This window comes from Pongo pygmaeus, chromosome 1 (assembly GCF_028885625.2).
Source record: "Pongo pygmaeus isolate AG05252 chromosome 1, NHGRI_mPonPyg2-v2.0_pri, whole genome shotgun sequence".
NCBI classification, from domain to species: Eukaryota; Metazoa; Chordata; class Mammalia; order Primates; family Hominidae; genus Pongo; species Pongo pygmaeus.
In genome coordinates, this window is record NC_072373.2 from 221,474,857 (window position 1) to 221,494,208 (window position 19,352).

The 19,352-nt window shown below is 47.2% G+C and overlaps 1 protein-coding gene across 4 annotated transcripts in view; it reads left to right on the forward strand.

Annotated features, from left to right (window-relative positions):
• The window catches only part of CLSTN1 (calsyntenin 1), a 96,668-nt gene that overhangs the window by 70,577 nt on the left and 6,739 nt on the right, over positions 1-19,352 (forward strand). For 2 of the 4 annotated variants that reach the window (XM_054440425.2, XM_054440416.2), the window contains 9 exons: positions 64-259; positions 3,671-3,879; positions 5,575-5,724; positions 5,842-6,027; positions 10,835-11,083; positions 11,473-11,594; positions 14,227-14,389; positions 17,551-17,607; positions 19,059-19,216. In XM_054440425.2, coding sequence (XP_054296400.1) covers positions 64-259; positions 3,671-3,879; positions 5,575-5,724; positions 5,842-6,027; positions 10,835-11,083; positions 11,473-11,594; positions 14,227-14,389; positions 17,551-17,607; positions 19,059-19,216 — 1,490 coding nt within the window. The remainder of the gene's footprint in view (positions 1-63; positions 260-3,670; positions 3,880-5,574; positions 5,725-5,841; positions 6,028-10,834; positions 11,084-11,472; positions 11,595-14,226; positions 14,390-17,550; positions 17,608-19,058; positions 19,217-19,352) is intronic. The other 2 variants (XM_054440436.2, XM_063668168.1) reach the window with 1 other exon arrangement.

Consider the following 19,352-nt stretch of genomic DNA (forward strand, 5'->3'; position numbering starts at 1 on the left):
GAGGGCAAGGTGCAGAAGATCTATGTGGCAGGAATTCTAACCTGTTCTGCTTTGACTCCCTAGGTGAGATTTGTGGATTTAAAATTCACGGGCAGAATGTCCCCTTTGATGCAGTGGTAGTGGATAAATCTACTGGTGAGGGAGTCATTCGCTCCAAAGAGAAACTGGACTGTGAGCTGCAGAAAGACTATTCATTCACCATCCAGGCCTATGATTGTGGGAAGGGACCTGATGGCACCAACGTGAAAAAGTCTCATAAGTAAGTAAGCTGGACAAAGAGCGAACATAACCCGCCGAGTAAACGTGTGTGCGCAGAACGAAAATAGTAGTGACTATTGCCTGCTCCCCAAGACTGTGTTTTTGAAATAGGCAAAAGATAGTTCTCAAGTGTCTACAATTAGATTGTAAACTCTTGGAGGGCAGGAATCATGTCTACCCTTGTGTACAGCTCCTAGCAAGAGCCTCGCTCACATTAGTCATATTAGGTTTTTTGGGGTTGTTTTTGTTTGTTTTTTGAGATGGAGTTTTGCTGTTGTTGCCCAGGCTGGAGTGCAATGGCATGATCTTGGCTCGCCGCAACCTCCGCCTCCTGGGTTCAAGCGATTCTCCTGCCTCAACCTCCCTCATAGCTGGGATTACAGGCATGCGCCACCACGCTCAGCTAATTTTGTATTTTTAGTAGAGATGGGGTTTCTCCATGTTGGTCAGGCTGGTCTCAAACTCCCGACCTCAGGTGATCCGCCTGCCTGGGCCTCCTAAAGTGCTGGGATTATAGGCGTGAGCTGTGCCTGGCCTTTTTGTGTTTTGTTTTTGAGATGGAGTTTCACTGTTTCACCCAGGCTGGAGTGTAGTGGCATGATCTCGGCTCATTGCAACCTCCGCCTTCCGGTTTCAAGCGATTTTCCTGCCTCAGCCTCCCAAGTAGCTGGGATTACAGGTGCCTGCCACCACGCCTGGCTAATTTTTGTGTTTTTAGTAGAGACAGGTTTCACCACGTTGGCCAGGCTGGTCTCAAACTCCTGACCTCATCATTCACCTGCCTCGGCCTCTCAAAGTGCTGGGATTACAGGCATGAGCCACTGTACGCGGCCTGGGTTTTTAATAAATGAATGAGTGAATAATTTTATCACACCAGATACTCTATTAAAGAAATAAAGGCCCTACATTAAAAATTGAAAAAGTCTGCTTCTCCCTTAGGAAGGTTATTTTGTTGTCATGTTTATCGTTTGCTGTAATTCCTAAGGGCATAAACTTAATCATTATTGGCCAGGCACAGTGGCTCACACCTATAATCCCAGCACTTTGGGAGGCTGAGGTGGGAAGATTGCTTGAGCCTAGGAGTTTGAGAGCAGCCTAGACAATGTAGGAGATGCCATCTCTACAAAACATAAACAGTTAGCCAGGTATGGTGGCGCATGCCTGTGGTCTCAGCTACTTGGGAGGCTAAGGTGGGAGGATTGCTTGAGCCCAAGAGGTTGAGGCTGCAGTGAGCCATGGTTGTGCCACTGTACTCCAGCCTGAGTGTCAGAGTGAGACCCTGTCCCTAAAAAACAACAACAAAAATTGGCCAGGCACGGTGGCTCACGCCTGTAATCCCAGCACTTTGGGAGGCCGAGGCAGGCAGATCACCTGAGGTGATTTTCACCTGAGGTCAGGAGTTCATGACCAGCCTGCCAACATGGAGAAACCCTGTCTCTACTAAAAATACAAAATTAACCAGGCGTGGTGGCGCGTGCCTGTAGTCCCTGCTTCTCGGGAGGCTGAGGCAGGAGAATCACTGGAACCTGGGAGGTGGAGGTTGCAGTGAGCCAGGACCACACCATTGCACTCCAGCCTGGGCAAAAAGAATGAAACTCTGTCTCAAAAAAAAAAAATAAAAAAAATTAGTCACTGCTGGTGGAAGTAGGCTGACTCACTGCCACAATCCTTAGTGTGTTGCTGCACCTCCTGCCAGTTAGGAACTGCAGGTGTAACAGAGAGGGCTTTGGACAAGACAACATAGAACAGGGGTCGTCATACCTCAGGACGTGGGCCAGTACTGGTCCGTGGACTCTTAGGAACCTGGCCACACAGCAGGAGGTCAATAGCATGTGAGCGAGTGAGCATTACTGCCTGAGCTCCACCTCCTGTCAGATCAGCACGAACCCTGTTGTGAACTGTGCCTGCCAGGGATCTAGGTTGTGCGCTCCTTATGAGAATCGACTGCCTGATGATCTGAGGTGGGGCATTTTCATCCCAAAACCATCCTCCCACCCCCATCTGTAGAGAAATTGCCTTCCATGAAATCAGTCCTTGGTGCCAAAAAGGTTGGGGACTGCTGGTGTTCTCAAGTCCAGTGTCTTCTACAATTAGATTGTAAGCTCTAGTCTTTTCTAGAGGTCTAGTCTTTTCTCCACCACTTGCTAGCCCTTTGGCATTGTGCAAATTTAATTTTGTTGAGTCTGTTTCTTTTTCTTTTGTTTTATTTATTTATTTATTTTTTGAGGCAGAGTCTCACTCCATCACCCAGGCTGGAGTGCAGTGGCACAATCTCGGCTCACTGCAACCTCCACCTCCAGGGTTCAAGCAATTCTTGTGCCTCAGCCTCCCAAGCAGCTGGGATTACAGGCACGCGCCACCACACCTGGCTAATTTTTGTATTTTTGGTAGAGACGGGGTTTCACCATGTTGGCCAGGATGGTCTTGAACTCAGACCTCTGGTGACCCTCCCGCCTCAGCCTCCCAAAGTGCTGGGATAGGTGTGAGCCACCACACCCGGCCTTGAGTCTCAGTTTCTACTTAGCACATCTACTAAAGAAGGGTATGTGGGTGAGATGGTGTCTCATAACCCATTGTGAGGGTCAGACCGATGGCACTGGGATGAGGAGGCTCATGGTGAGCAGAGGGTGCAGTGCCCCAGTGAGTCACTTCTCTTTTTCCACAGTGTAATGTTATTGTTTCCCTTGAAAAGGTCAGATTTTGACCAAAGTCCTTGTCTGATTCAGAAGCATGCCCTGACCATTAGCCCTTGAAACCTACAGTTTTCTTTATTTGTAGCCAGGTCTGATGACACCCTAATTTTCTTGGTAACTGAGTTGGGTTATTGGCAGGTGGCAACGGCCTGCCTCTCCTGAGCTGTTCCATTTGTTGAATCAGGACCAGGTGATGCCGTGGTCTCTAGCCTATTCCCTAGAAGTAGGACAGAATTCGTTTGACTCTCAGAATCAAACCATTTCATGCTTTCTCTGTTTCATACCCCTTCTTCCCTTGGCTCTATTTTTTTTCTGGATTTTGTGACAAAATATGTTTCAACTTTATAATTGGAGAGCAAACAGACGTCTGGTATTGTTTATCTCCCTTCTGCCTGTCTTGTCCCATATTGTCAAAAAAAAAAAAAAAACCCAAGTCTTTTATTTTAGATGATTGCTTTTTTGCTTTATTCTTAGGATGTGGAAGAATCGACCCAAATCCCTCTTTTAACTTTCTGTTATCTGCACACTGAATGAAAAGCAGTGAATAGCTTGGTTTAATTTTTGACTTCATCATATGAATTTCATGAAACAAGGTATCAGAAACAGGAAATTTTAAAGTAGGGCAGAATTGGGTAAACACACATACACACTCTCTGTCTGTCTCTCTCTCTCACACCGAAAACAAGCAGAAAAATATTTTTCTCCCTCCCTTCGTCCAGAGCAACTGTCCATATTCAGGTGAACGACGTGAACGAGTACGCGCCCGTGTTCAAGGAGAAGTCCTACAAAGCCACGGCCATCGAGGGGAAGCAGTACGACAGCATTTTGAGGGTGGAGGCCGTGGATGCCGACTGCTCCCCTCAGTTCAGCCAGATTTGCAGCTACGAAATCATCACTCCAGACGTGCCCTTTACGGTCGACAAAGATGGTAAGAATAGAGGAGCCGGCTTTTCAGCTAGGCAGACAGTCCCTGCTAACCCCACTGACTTTACACTCCAGCTTCTGTGCTTTGTCAGAACTTCACGGAACTCACAAGTTGGGAGCCCTAACCTGGTGTGTGTTTGCTTTTAATTGTAAAAACATTTAAGTTTCTACTTTGTCCCCTAACAACTTCTTCTCTGGAACCTGTAAGTCCTGTGTTCTCTTGTGGGGCTCACCTCTTTTTTGCTTTCCCACCAAAATCAAATAAAAATCCTCCCACCTGACGTGGCTGTATTTTTTTAATCTTCTTGACTTTCAGTCCACATGCATCTGAAGGAGACTGACCTTTACGTTTAGTTTGTCTTATTTTCTGTTCATTAAGTTTTTTGTTTTTGTTTTTGTGGTTTTTTTTGAGACAGTTTCTCACTCTGTTCCCCAGGCTGGACTACAGTGGTGCAATCTCAGCTCACTGCAACATCTGCCTCCCGGGTTCAAGCGATTCTCCTACCTCAGCCTCTCGAGTAGCTGGGATTACAGGTGCCCACCACCACGTCCAGCTATTTTTTTTTTTTTTTGTATTTTTAGTAGAGACGGGGTTTCACCATGTTGGCCAGACTGGTCTTGAACTCCTGACCTCAGGTGATCCGCCCACCTTGGCCTCCCAAAGTGCTGGGATTACATGTGTGACAGGTGTGACATGTGTGACAGGTGTGACAGGTGTGACAGGTGTGACATGCGTGACATGCGTGAGCCACCGCGCCCGGCCATGTTCTCCATTAAGTTAGAATCTCCTGTGACATCTTTTTTTTTTTTTTCTCGAGAGAAGGTCTTGCTCTGTCGCCCAGGCTGGAATGTAGTGGTGCAGTCACTGCTCACTGTAACCTCGAACTCCTGGGCTCAAGGGATCCTCCCGCCACAGCCTTGCTAGTAGCTGGGACTGCAGTCCCAGCTACTTGGGAGGCTGAGGTGGGAGAATCGCTTGAACCCAGGAGGCAGAGGTTGCAGTGAGCCGAGATTAGGCCACTGCACTCCAGCCTGGGCAAGAGAACGAGACCCTGTTCCAAAAAGAAAAAAAAGATAATACAGTGTTTCCATTGTTAATTAATGCACAGTCTAGAATCTTTGATGGAATTGTGGACATTGCAAACACTTTCCAGAGATGTGTACTCACGTTCAAAAAGCAGGCTTCTGTTCTAAGCAGGTGGGGGTAGGAAATCTCTTTCTTTTAATATAGTAAATGTTTGATCAGCGATCTTGTATTTAATATTAGTTTGTATTTAATATTTGTATTACAATTATTAAATTGTAATATTAAATTTAAATTAAAATATTAAATACAATTAATACAAATTGTATTAATTGTATTTAATATTAATTTGAGGTACTTGAATTATTACTTTTTAATTCTCTGAATGTGTGTAAACAGTTAAATCTTAATGTAAAGCCCAATGTAACACTGTGAGAGTAAGTGGAGACTGAGCTGTGTAGCTCCGTCTCTTCTGTTGAAACTCTTCAGGGTGGATTTAGTGTGTGTTAGGGCTCAGGGAGGACAGGTTGAGGGTTAAGCATCCCAAGCATATGTTTATTTCTGGCTGAGTATTTACAGGGCTTAAAGCCTATGCATTTTGTCTTTCCGCCTAGGACAACAAAAGTAAAACCAGCGTGGGTTTTGGCTCTCACTGTTGTTTTTGCTCTCTGTAAGGTTATATAAAAAACACAGAGAAATTAAACTATGGGAAAGAACATCAGTATAAGCTGACCGTCACCGCCTATGACTGTGGGAAGAAGAGAGCCGCAGAAGATGTTTTGGTGAAGATCAGCATTAAGCCCACCTGCACCCCCGGGTGGCAAGGTGAGCCTCATTCTCTCCCCTGCGCTCACATCTGCTCTTAAAACTGATATATGTGGCAGCAACCTAAAGTGTGTGTTTTCCTTCTCTCCTCCCCTGCTGACTTGTGGACCAACACAGGATGGAACAACAGGATTGAGTATGAGCCGGGCACAGGAGCGTTGGCCGTCTTTCCAAATATCCACTTGGAGACATGTGACGAGCCAGTTGCCTCAGTACAGGCCACAGTGGAGCTAGAAACCAGCCACATAGGGAAAGGCTGCGACCGAGACACCTACTCGGAGACGTCCCTCCACCGGCTCTGTGGTAAGGAGATCAGGCGTTCCTGCATCCGGCTGGCTTTGGTGAAGGTGGGAGGGAACTTAACAACTGGAAATACTTGTGTGTGTGTTGTGTTCATAATTATAAACTGTGATAGAGAATCTGCATTTCTGAAGTGAACTTTGCTGCCTTGCTGGCTAGTTTTCATACTGGATGGGCTTCGGGGGTGGGGCAGGAGGTGGACATCAACTCCTAAACGTCTATTCAACATACTGTGTATATGTGCGTTTTAAGAACCACTGGTGGCCAGATGTGGTGGCTTATACCTGTAATTCAGCACTTTAGGAGGCCGAGGTGGGAAGATCACTTGAGCCCAGGAGTTTGAGACCAGCCTGGGCAACACAGCGATACTCCATCTCTACAAAAAATTGAAAAATTAACTGGGGATGGTGGCATGGAGCTGCAGTTCCAGTTACTTGGGAGGCTGAGGCGGGAGGATCACCTGAGCCCGGGAGGTTGAGGCTGCAGTGAGCTGTGATGGCACCATTGCACTCCACCCGGGGCAATAGAATGAGACCCTGTTTTAAAAAAAGAACCACTGATTTGAAGGAAGTATTTCTCCAACATACACTGAGAATCATCCAAAAAGGGCTTCTATAGGAGTACATGGAGTGAGTTTTATATGAAATGAGGTGTTTACTTACGAATTGAAGAAAAAGGCCAGGGCATGGGGGCTCATGCCTGTAATCTTGGCACTTTGGGAGGCTGAGGTGGATAGATTGCTTGAGCTCAGGAGTTCGAGACCAGCCTGGGCAATATGGCGAAACCCTGTCTCTACAAAAAATACAAAAACTAGCCGGGCATGGCGGTGCACGCCTGTAGTCCCAACTACTTGGGGGGCTGAGGGAGGAGGATCGCTTGAGCCCAGGAGGTGGACGTTGCAGTGAGCCAAGATCACGCCTCTGCATTCCAGCCTAGATGACAGAGTGAGAACCTGTCTCAAAAAGAACTGAAGGAAAAATATAGGTAATACAATAGCTTTTGACAAACATGAAGTAGAAAATCAGAACTAAAGATAGCCACATCTAACTTAGAATCTCAATAGACTTTCTATATCACAATGTTGTGTGGAGAAATTGAGAGACAGGATTACTGGGAAACCCACCAGAAGGCTAGGTCTTTCTTTACTGTCAGCTGTGGATATTTTTCTGGTTTATCTAAATGAAGAAGAGGTGAGGTATGGATGGCTCTCATGAAGATGCTGAGGGAAGAACATTTAGTTGGCTGGTGATAAAATCCCACTAAATGAAGCAGCGTCTTCATAAATTGGAAGGGTCTTGTTTCAAAAAGCTTTTGTGAAACAGCTTTTCAGGGAGCATTTTCTTAAACTGATTAGTCTTTTTCACTAGCCTGATAACAACCATGAGATTTAGGTTACTGGTTTTTTTTAGACAGAGTCTCGCTCTGTCACCCAGGCTGGAGTGCAGTGGCGCCATCTCAGCTCACTGCAAACTCTGCCTCCTGGGTTCACGCCATTCTCCTGCCTCAGCCTCCCGAGTAGCTGGGACTACAGGCACCTGCCACCATGCCCGGCTAATTTTTTGTATTTTTAGTAGAAATGGGGTTTCACTGTGTTAGCCAGGATGGTCTCGATCTCCTGACCTCGTGATCCGCCCACCTCGGCCTCCCAAAGTGCTGATTACAGGTGTGAGCCACCGTGCCCGGCCACTGGTTTATAATCGAAAATTATCCAGATCACTTGAGGTCAGGGGTCTAAGACCAGCCTGATCAACATGATGAAACCCCCGCTCTACCAAAAATACAAAAATTAGCCATGCGTGGTGCGAGGTGCCTAAAATCCCAGCTACTTGCGAGGCTGAGGCAGGAGAATCGCTTGAACCCAGGAGGTTGCAGTGAGCCAAGAGTGTGCCACTACTCTCCAGCCTAGGTGACAAAGCTAGACTTCGTCTTAGAAAAAAAAATAATAAATAAGAAGAAAATTATCATGTGGTAAATAAACCAAAGGAGAAAACTAGACATTACGCTACCATAGCCCGATGATGAGCATACAGGGGTGTTTGGCAACTCTGGATCCAAATATTCATAATTGTCACTTAAATATATTTAAGTCAGGAGGTCTGGCACCTTTTCTGTTTTAAACCATGCATGTAAGTATAATATATAAAATTTATTCTGTCTTTCATTTCATGGTATAAGTGAATTTTTTTTTTCAGCAGAATAAAGTTAGGAAGAATAGAAATAATTTGAATGCTTACTATGCACCAGGTACTTTTTTTTTTTCTTTTTTTTGAGACAGTCTCCCTCTGTCGCCCAGGCTTGAGTGCAGTGGCGCAATCTCACTCACTGCAATGTCTGCCTCCTGGGTTCAAGCGATTCTCCTGCCTCGGCCTCCCAAGTAGCTGGGATTACAGGCATGTGCTATGATGCCTGGCTACTTTTTGTATGTTTAGTAGAGATGGGATTTCACCATGTTGGCCAGGCTGGTCTCCAACTCCTGACCTCAAGTGATCCATCCACCTCGGCCTCCCAAAGTGCTGGGATTATATGCATGAGCCACTACACCTGGCCTTACTCCAGGTACTTCTATGTGTGTTTTAGCTTAATGTTCCCAACAAGTCTACGAAGTAGGTGGGTATTGACCTTGTTACAGAGGAATTAAACAATTGAGACTAAAGCAGGTTAAGTAGCTTGCCCAAGCCCACATATTCAGGAGCTGAGGTTCTAGTGTGTGTATGTGGTTTTTTTTTTTTTTTTTTTTTTTTTTTTGAGACAGAGTCTCGCTGTCGCCCAGGCTGGAATGCAATGGTGCTATCTTGGCTCACTGCGGCCTCCACTTCCTGTATTCAAGTGATTCTCCCACTTCAGCCTCCCAAGTAGCTGAGATTACAGGCATCTGCCATCATGCCTGGCTAATTTTTGTAGAGACAGAGTTTCACCATATTGGCCAGGCTGGTTGGAACTCTTGACCTCAGTTGATCTGCCCACCTCAGCCTCTCAGAGTTCTGGGATTACAGGCACAAGCCACCACACCTAGCCTCAGGAGCCAAGATTTGGACCAAGGTCTTCTGTTACTCAAAAGGCCAGGCTGGTCCAGCCAAGGCCTGCTGCTCCGAGTAATAGCTTAGTCAAGAAGGAGCTTGCAAAATCTTTTCCTGTGGACAAAAAAAAAATTTTTTTTTAATTTGAACGTGGCAGTACATAAGAATGGTTGGAAAACAATTTGTGTGTTTTTTGACTTAGTAATTTCATTTCTAGGAATTTATTTTAAGGGAATAATCATGGAGACACACAAAGCTGTGCATGCAGGCGAGGTTTATAATAGGAAAAGGTTAGGGACAGCCTCTGTGCCCACCTGGGAGGCTGGTCAGTGGGTGATGCTGTATCTGTACAATGAAATGCTATTCAGGCCGGGCGCAGTGGCTCACACCTATAATCCCAGCACTTTGGGAGTCTGAGGCGGGTGGATCACTTGAGCCCAGTATTTGGAGACCAGCCTGGACAACATGGCAAAACCCCGTCTCTACAAAAACACAAAAATTAGCCGGGCATGGTGGCACACACCTGTGGTCCCAGCTACTTGGGAGACTGAGGTGGGAGGATTGCTTGAGCTCGGGAGGTTGAGGCTGTGGTAAACCAACACTGCACCACTGCACTGCAGCCTGGGCAACAGAGGAGACCCTGTCTCAAAAAAAAAAAGAAAAGAGAAAGAAATGCTATTCAGATAGTTTAAACTACATGATAGATTACTAGGAATATACATGTATCATGCACATACATAGCAGGACTCCACTTTTATTTTATTTGTTTATGTATTTTTGAGACAGGGTCGCACTCACCCAGGCTGGAGTATAGTGGCACAATCACAGCTCACTGCAGCCTCAACCTCCTGGGCTCAAGTGATCCTCCCACTTCAGCCTCCCAAGTAGCTGGGACTACAGGGATGCACCACCATACCTGGCTAAGTTTTGTGTGTTTTGTATTGATGGGGTTTCGCCATGTTGTCCAGGCTGGTCTCCAACTCCTGGGCTCAAGCAATCTGTGTGCCTTGGCCTCCCAAAGTGCTGGGATTACAGGTGTGAGCCACCACGCCTGGCCAGGACTCCATTTATCTAAGAAAACACGTCATTTTTGTGTATATTTACCAAAGGAGGACTGGGTGTTTATACTAAAATGGTATAATTTGAATCAGATTACAAGAAATGCTTCCTTTCCCTTCCTTTTTTTTTTTTTTTTTTTTTTTTTTTGAGATGGAGTCTCGCTCTGTTGCCCAGGCTGGAGTGCAGGGGCGCGATCTCGGCTCACTGCAAGCTCCGCCTCCCGGGTTCATGCCTGGCCCTTTCCCTTCCTTAAACAAATCCATGATTGTTATTTTTATTTTTGTAATTGAAAACCCTGATTTTTGAAGAGAAGTAAACTGAAAGGGCCAAGCATGGTGGCTCACGCCTGTAATCCCAGCACTTTCGGAGGACGAGGCAGGCGGATCACGAGGTCAGGAGTTCGAGACCAGCCTGGCTAACATGGTGAAACTCCAGCTCTACTGAAAATGCAAAAATCAGCCAGTTTTAGTGGGGCGCACCTGTAATCCCAGCTACTCGGGAGGCTGAGGCAGGAGAACAGCTTGAACCTGGGAGGTGGAGGTTGCAATGAACCGAGATCGTGCCACTGTACTCCAGCCTGGGGACAAAGCAAGACTCTGTCTGGAAAGAAAAAAAAAAAAAGTAAACTGGAGCCAGCAGATTGCCTAAGTGTAAGACAAGCACGTGCCTGGGGGCTTGAGGTGCGCGGGACCTCTGGCTCCTCACGTGAGTTTCACCAAGCACTGTGGCTTCAGGTGCGGCCGCGGGCACTGCCGAGCTGCTGCCATCCCCGAGTGGCTCCCTCAACTGGACCGTGGGCCTCCCCACCGACAATGGCCACGACAGCGACCAGGTGTTTGAGTTCAACGGCACCCAGGCAGTGAGGATCCCGGATGGCGTTGTGTCGGTCAGCCCCAAAGAGCCGTTCACCATCTCGGTGTGGATGAGACATGGGCCATTCGGCAGGAAGAAGGAGACAATTCTTTGCAGTTCTGATAAAACAGGTAGGGTAATAGCTCTGCAAGCAATGCCAGGCCCCAGTGTCCAGTGGGGTTGGTGCCAGCGGCAGGCTCCCTCTCCTTTCCCAGGGCCGCCTGCCAGCCTGGTGCTCGTAGGCCATGTGCCGTGCTGTGTGCCTGGGGCACTTGGTCCTCAAGAGCCACGGCCTGGGCATTTGGATATTTGCTGTTGTTACTCAGTGGGGTCCACGGTGATCACAGGCTCCGCCTCTCAGGAAAGCCCAAGTGTATTTATTTCTAAGCCCTGCCTTGGCTCAGCTGAAGAGGTCATTTATGCAGATGAAACTGTGTCTTCAAAATCCATTCAAGAAGCAGCTTTTATTTCTCCTTTGGGTCTTTAGTTGGCAGTTTACCCATAGAAACTGCCTTTGCAGATATGAATCGGCACCACTACTCCCTCTACGTCCACGGGTGCCGGCTGATCTTCCTCCTCCGTCAGGATCCTTCTGAGGAGAAGAAATACAGACCTGCAGAGTTCCACTGGAAGTTGAATCAGGTGAGTGAATTGAAAACGCACTAATAGGGCCGGGCAAGGTGCTCACACCTATAATCCCAGCACTTTGGGAAGCTGGGGCACGAGGATTGCTTGAGCCCAGGGGTTCGAGACCAGCCTGGGCAACATTACTAAGATCCTGTCTCTACAAAAAAAAAAAAAAAAAAAAAAAAAAAAACCCACGAAAATTAGCTGGGCATGGTGGCACACGCCTGTAGTCCCGGCTACTTGGGCAGCTGAGGTGGGAGGATTGATGGAGCCCAGGAGGTCAAGGCTGTGATGAGCTGCGATTGTGCCACTTCACTCCAGCTTGGATGACAGAGTGAGAACCCGTCTCAAAAGAAAAAGAAAAACACTATGATCTTCTAAGAGAGAGTAAGCAGGTACTGCAACCTTGCACATGACTGGCTGCGTATAGTCAGTGTATATTTATAATTTTATGAGTAGCTGGGACTATAGACACATGCCACCACACCCAGCTAATTTTTGTATTTTTAGTAGAGATGAGGTTTCACCATATTAGCCAGGCTAGTCTTGAACTCCTGACCTCAACTGATGCGCCCACCTCAGCCTCCCAAAGTGCTGGGATTACAGGCCTGAACCACTGTGCCCGGCCGCAAAGCTAATTTTCTAGCAGTTGCTGTGACAAAAAGCAAATATCCTGTGAAAAACCCTATGTGTTACAGGAAACGAGAAAGCACTGTAAAATGAGAAACCTCATTAAAATCAGAATAGATCATTTTTTCTTTTGATGTAGAGTTGGGATGAGAAGGAAACCTTTGGCCTTGTCATTATTTTATTTGTCTCATGGAGTTAGTGGGCAAAAGCTGACATAACATTATATGTGCCTGCAGTTGCTAAAATATAATATTGTCTAAAAATAATCATAGGATAGATAAAAGAGAATAAATGAGAAAGGAAAAAGTATATGATAGTGGAAAGATGAAGTGGGTGTCCAGTTGGTAGCATTCATCTTTTTTTGTTTTCCGAGACCAAGTCTCGCTTTGTTGCCCAGGCTGGAGTGCAGTGGAGATCTCAGCTCACTGCAACCTCCACCTCCCGGGTTCAAGCGATCCTTCTGCCTCAGCCTCCTGAGTAGCTGGGATTACAGGCGCTCGCCACCACGCCTGGCTAATTTTTGTATTTTTAGTAGAGATGGGGTTTCACCATTTTGGTCAGGCTGGGTAGCATTCATCTCTTATTGGTGTGTTTTTTTATTTACGTGAGTATTTCTCAGAAACTTACCATTAATTATTTTCAAAAAACTAAAGAAAGGCTTAGTCCTGGAAAAATATTTTGCAACATAGGTAGACATTTTAGCTACAGTTCTGTTATAGTAGCCATAGTCTGCATTTATATATTTAGTTTCTTCTAAGTATATACTGTTCAAAAACTGTATTATGGAAAATATCAGATTTATATAAAAGCAGACAGATTAAAGAATAGCCCTGTGTGCCCTTATGCCTTCAACAATTGCCAACTCTTGGTCAGTCTTGTTTCATTGTTACCCCTATTCACTGCTGATAACTTTTATTACCCCCTCAAACGTTACTTAATAATTTTCAAGAAATCCCCAATAGAGCGTTTCATTCTTGTAGATGCCCACCTGTATGTCATGACGTATCTCATAGACAAGCGTAATCACAGCACTCTTTCACGTTAAAAAAAAACTAACAGTAAAATTTCTAATAAGATCAAATAGCCAGTCAATGTTCAGATTTCAAGTAGCCTCGTAAATGTTTTTGTTTTTATAATTTGTTTGAGTTACGACCCAGATAAGGGCTCCCCTCTTTGCAGCTGGCTGATGTGTGTTCACATGCTCATTCATCATGGGATGGGAACACAGTTTGATATGGGGTGCCCTTGGAGCTGATGTTCGTACTTATTGAGATCATCAACTTTGAGTTGGAAAAGAAAATACATGTACTGTGGCGTGCCTTATTCTGAGATTAAAGGCACTTTTTTGGGGGCAGTGGGGAGGAGATAGAGTCTTGCTCTGTCACCCAGGCTGGAGTGCAGTGGCACAATCTCGGCTCACTGCAACCTTCGCCTCCCGGGTTCAAGCAATTCTTGTGCCTCAGCCTCCCGAGTAGCTGGGACTACAGGCGTGCACCACCACACCCGGCTAATTTTTGTATTTTCAGTAGAGACGGGGTTTCGATATGTTGGCCAGGCTGGTCTCAAACTCCTAACCTCAAGTGATCTCCTCGCCTTGGCCTCCCAAAGTGCTGGGATTACAAGTGTGAACCACTGCGCCCAGCCTAAAGGCACTTTTTATTTTTATTCAGAAAAGGAATGGCCAGTGGTAAACTAACTCAACCCTTTCGAGGGTGGGTATCCAGCTTGCCCTTACAGGAACTTCCTGGTGCCACACTGTTGGCAGAGCAGAACTGGGCAGCTCCCTACTTGGGCTGTGTCCTCTGGTTAGTGAGCAATGCAGGCCACGTAGTTTAGAAATGCCCTAGGGATGCTTGGCTTCTTTTGGTGAGATGTATTTGCAGATATTTTGTGGTTAGATTTTTTTCATCCTTTTCCTTCTAGGAAGACCCTTGTGTTGGGTGACTTGGTTTCCATGGGCATTGATGAGAAGGAAAGTGGACATCTCACACCTCCCCACTTCCTTTTGCCTCTGTAGGTCTGTGATGAGGAATGGCACCACTACGTCCTCAATGTGGAATTCCCAAGTGTGACTCTCTATGTGGATGGCACGTCCCACGAGCCCTTCTCTGTGACTGAGGATTTCCCGCTCCATCCATCCAAGATAGAAACTCAGCTTGTGGTGGGGGCTTGCTGGCAAGGTACCTGTCATTACCCCCGCCCTCGACTCGAGAATTAAGTTGTACCTCTTTACTAGGTTGGTGGCAGCAGGCTGTGATCAGTGTCCTACAGCCTTACCCTCGTGTCCTGGATCATCTTTTCCTTCCATTTCCCGTGTACAGCCTTTTTGGGGACACTGCTGTTACCCCACTCTAGCTAGCGTAGCTCTGTGGGTGCTCCATAAAGGTGATAGGACTGACCACACCGTCACCTTTCCCGGAAACCCAAGAGGGAGCGTTCCACAGAGGGAGCGTGTAGTGGGGGGGATCTGTTTTATAAATTAATCCGTTTATTGAAAGGTTCACAAGGACAAAGAGGCAACAGCAAGAGTCAGGCACAGAAATAAAGGACACAAGAGTAGAAGTGTGCCTTGGACCTGGAGAACTCTTCCAGAGTGTTTATCACTTGGTGACCTGGTAGGAGGGCTGCGAGGGCTCTGTTCACCCTCAGCAAGGGCCACGTGTGGGGAGGATTCCATGGACATCTCTGCTGAGAGGGGATACAATAACCACCAGAGCACCAGTGCTTCTTACCTGTACTTACCAAGTGGCATGCTGTGTGCCAACTCCTTTATACACATCGTCTCACCTAAACCTTAAAATCCCTTTTTTATAGCTGAAGAAACTCAGGCCCAGAGAAGCAGCAAGCCAGGTGTCACCCAGCTGATTAATCAGGAGCCAGGGTTTTGAATTTTTTTACTTTGAAAAGCCTGTGGGCCAGGCGCGGTGTCTCACGCCTATAATCCCAGCACTTTGGGAGGCTGAGGCGGGCAGATCACTTGAGGTCAGGAGTTCGAGACCAGCCTGGCCAACATGGTGAAACCCCATCTCTACTAAATATACAAAAATTAGCCAGGCATGTTGGCAGGTGCCTGTGATCCCAGCTACTTGAGAGGCTCAGGCAGGAGAATCGGTTGAACCCAGGAGGCAGAGGCTGCATGAGCCAAGAATGCCCTATTGCACTCCAGCCTGAGCAACAGAGTGAGACCCTATCTCAAAAGAAAAAAACCTGTGTATTCTGGGCCCACACTCAGACCCACCAGATCAAAGTTTTTATTATTATTACTATTTTAATTTTTTATAAAAATGGGGTCTCACTGTGTTGCCCAGGCTGATCTCAAACTCCTGAGCTCAAGAGATCCTCCCACCTCAGCCTCCTAAAGTACTGGGATTACAGGCATGAGCCACTGCGCCTGGCTCAGACCTGGGGTTTTAAGCCCTTTTTTGTGCCATGGAGCCCTTGGGTGGTCTGGCAAGGCCGATGGATCCCTTCTTATTAATCTACAAAATAAATACATAGGATTTCAAGGGTAATCAGTTAAACTGAAATACAGTTATTAACATCCTGAAATACTACATTTGTGAAACAGTAACACCAGTGGTACTTTATGTTAACAAATGAAGAACCAGCATTAGCAGCAGGTCCAACAGTGGTGTAAGTTCCAAGTCGTGAGGGCTGTGTGAGGATCCCTGTGGCATCTGCAACAGCTGTGGCCTGGTGTGCAAATATCAGTGCGTTCTATTGGTGACAAAATTGCAGTCATTGCTAACACTGCTGTGGTGTGTAGCCTACATTTATAGCCAAAGGAAATGCTGAATTTCAGAAGTTAGTGGAAATAAGCGTGTAATTTTTCCCATCCAAGTTCATGGAACCCTCAGGTTACCCCAGAGGTTCATGATTCCCACTTTGACCCCTGCACTGGACTCTGCTGTGTCATTTCAAGGTGTCATCATCATTAATTACTTTTTGTTAGTTTTTTCTCCCTAAAGTTAGAAATTTATGAAAGATGACCGGGCGCAGTGGCTCACGCCTGTAATCCCAGCGCTCTGGGAGGCAGTGACAGGCAGATCACTCAAGGTCAGGAGGAGTTCGAGACCAGCCTGGCCAACATGGTGAAACCCTGTCTCTACTAAAAATACAAAAGTTAGCCAGGTGTGGTGGTGTGCGCCTGTAATCCTGGTTACTTGGGAGGCAGGAGAATCACTTGAACCCAGGAGGCTGAGGTTGCAGTGAGCCAAGATCACACCACTGCCCTCCAGCCTGGGCAACAGAGTGAGACTCCATCTCAAAACAGACAAACAAAAAAACCCCACAGTTAACAGGAGAGAGGATCTCCTTTTCTTTTTTGTGGTTGATTCTGCCACTTTTGCTACACATTGGCAGTGGAGAGCTTGGCTGTGGGCAGCAGCTTCATTCCCTTCTACCAGCGTGTTGTGGGGGAGTCTTGGTGTGTGTGGAGGTAGCACAGGCCCGTAGCTCACGTGGGCTTCACCTGGATACACCTCTAGCCTTGCCCCTTGATGCGGCCCTGCACAGCTGCAGGGCTTGAGGAGCAGCCTTTCCCTCAACATGACCTGGAGAGTGTTGGTTCTGTGCTTAGCCGCTGTGTGTGCGCCTTTCCGGTAGGTCATATTACTCAGGACACTGGATCCAGGAGCTAGAGGAGCTGAAAGTGGTTAGGGTCCCCAGGTCCACCATAGGCTATGCTTCCCTAGGTGGGTTCCTTAGCCTCTGCATCTCCCTCTCATTCAGAAAAAGTGATTGAAAATGTCTTCTTTCCTCTGTTGCCCAAAGGTTAACGGCTAGACAGATGTAAGCTTGTTTGGAGCTTCCAAAATATACAGACTTCCACATGTTTACTGTGTACCAGGCTTTGGACACGTGTGTGCTATGCCGTTTTGTCTGCACAGTGTCTTCCCTATTAGGAGAAGAGGTCCTAACTTGGTGTGAGGAGGTCCGGAACTTGGTGTTATTTATATCAGGTGCAGCGTTGCAGCCCAGGCTCAGCCTCTGTGGCGTGTCCTACTTCATAGCACGGATTGGGGAGGGGAACAAATTCCATGTGTGTGCTTTCATTCATCTTATTTTGAATCTAACGTATGTTTTGGCAAGGAGGATGTGGGAAGGTGGAATAAAAGAAGAAAACAAAAGAAGCCTGGGGTTGGGGGTGGTAAATGTCACTTCTGGGAAAAAGTAATTAAGTACAAGCTTACATCCAGATGGGTACATGCCAGAGCGGGATCACAAGGGAATTTTCTCTTCGTGTTTTATACTTGGTTGCTTCAAGCCTGGTTTTCAAGGTCCGGTTGAAGACCCTAACCTCTCAGTCCTTCTCTATTGTCTTTGTCTTGCTTTTCCACAGAGTTTTCAGGAGTTGAAAATGACAATGAAACTGAGCCTGTGACTGTGGCCTCTGCAGGTTGCTGGATTTTTTCCCTACATTCACTATTGTGTTTCATTTAAAGACGAGACTGATTCATTCCACGTGTCGCATGAAACGCCCCAGTTGCATTTTGGTCCCGGACACCATCTGAGCCGCTTCCCTGCATTGCGCTTCCCCATTGCTTCATGGAGTTCCCTTACTCTGCCCATTCTGACCCCAGCTGGCATGAGGACAAATGACATCTCAGGCAGTGCACGCATGGGACATCCCCCCATCCAGTTTGACCCTGACCCCACTGCAGGAGGCTCCCTGCTTTTTCAGTCTTACAGGCAGGGTTTGGGAGGCCACCTCATGACTGTCATGTGGATCAACCACGAGACAGGAAAAGCCTTGTTTCTAGATATTCTGTCCTGATTGACAGTAAATTTTAAATAGACGTTTCTTTTTTTTTGTTTTGAGACGGAGTCTCGCTCTGTTGTCTGGGCTGGAGTGCGGTGGCGCGATCTTGGCTCACTGCAACCTCCGCCTCCTGGGTGCAAGCAATTCTCCTGCCTCAGCCTCCCGAGTAGCTGGGACTACAGGCATACACCACCATGCCCAGCTAGTATTTGTATTTTTAGTAGAGATGGGGTTTTGCCATGTTCGCCAGGCTGGTCTCAAACTCTGACCTCAGGTGATCCACCTGCCTCGGCCTCCCGAAGTGCTGGGATTACAGGCATGAGCCACCATGCCCGGCAAATAGCCGTTTCTTAGAAACCTCAATTCCTAGTGATGATTTACAGTGCCTGATTTCCGTACCAGAATGAGACACACTGCTGAAAATTTGTCCCTTTTCCTCTTCAGTTTAAGAACAAGGTTTAGTGTAACCTGTTTCTGGCTCTTTGTTGTCATCTGTCAAGGGCCATTTTCTGGGTTTTAGTTTTCGTTGTAACATCTGCACTTGTCAGCAATCCTCAGGAGGAGGCAGGAAGGATGGGACTCAACACCATAGCATCCTCGAAATAGGCCGTTCCATGCAGGGAGTATTTTAAGCCTCCCTTTTATCCTCCCTGCCTCGCTTGTGTGGGTTCATTCCCCAGGGCGTGCCAGATAGAGAAAACAGCCATGTGGAACGCAGCCAGCTGAGAAGGCAGTGGCTGGAGAGGCTGGTGGCGTAGGAAGTGTCACCATGCACCCTGGTGATGAGAACAGGGTAGGCCACCTTACCAGGGAGTGGCCAGAGGTGTGGGGACCCTCAGGGGACCTCTTGGCTTCAGGTGAGACACCCCCAACTCTCCCTTTCTCCAGGCCATGTGCATGATCATAAACGGTTTAATTTCTTCATTGCGCTTCCATGTAGATTGCAAGGCTAACAGGACTTGGTATGAACTAACCCGCATGTCCATCCACCGAGCTGCCAGCACCGGTAACACCGCGTTGAGTGAGAAGTGAGTTGGGCGACGCTGGGCTGCACACCTGACTTCCACCTTTTCTCCCCTGACCCAAAGGTGGCGACCTGCACATGACCCAGTTTTTCCGAGGCAATCTGGCTGGCTTAACTCTCCGTTCTGGGAAACTCGCGGATAAGAAGGTGATCGACTGTCTGTATACCTGCAAGGAGGGGCTGGACCTGCAGGTCCCCGAAGATAGTGGCAGAGGCGTGCAGGTAACACCGAGCGCTGGACTGCACAGCACTCATGGGCCCCTTAGACTACAGCCCCGGAGGCTGGTGGGATGAGGGAGTCAGCTGTGATTGATATGTTTACTGTTGGGTAAAAGAGTTGTGTTCGCTGGACTTAAAC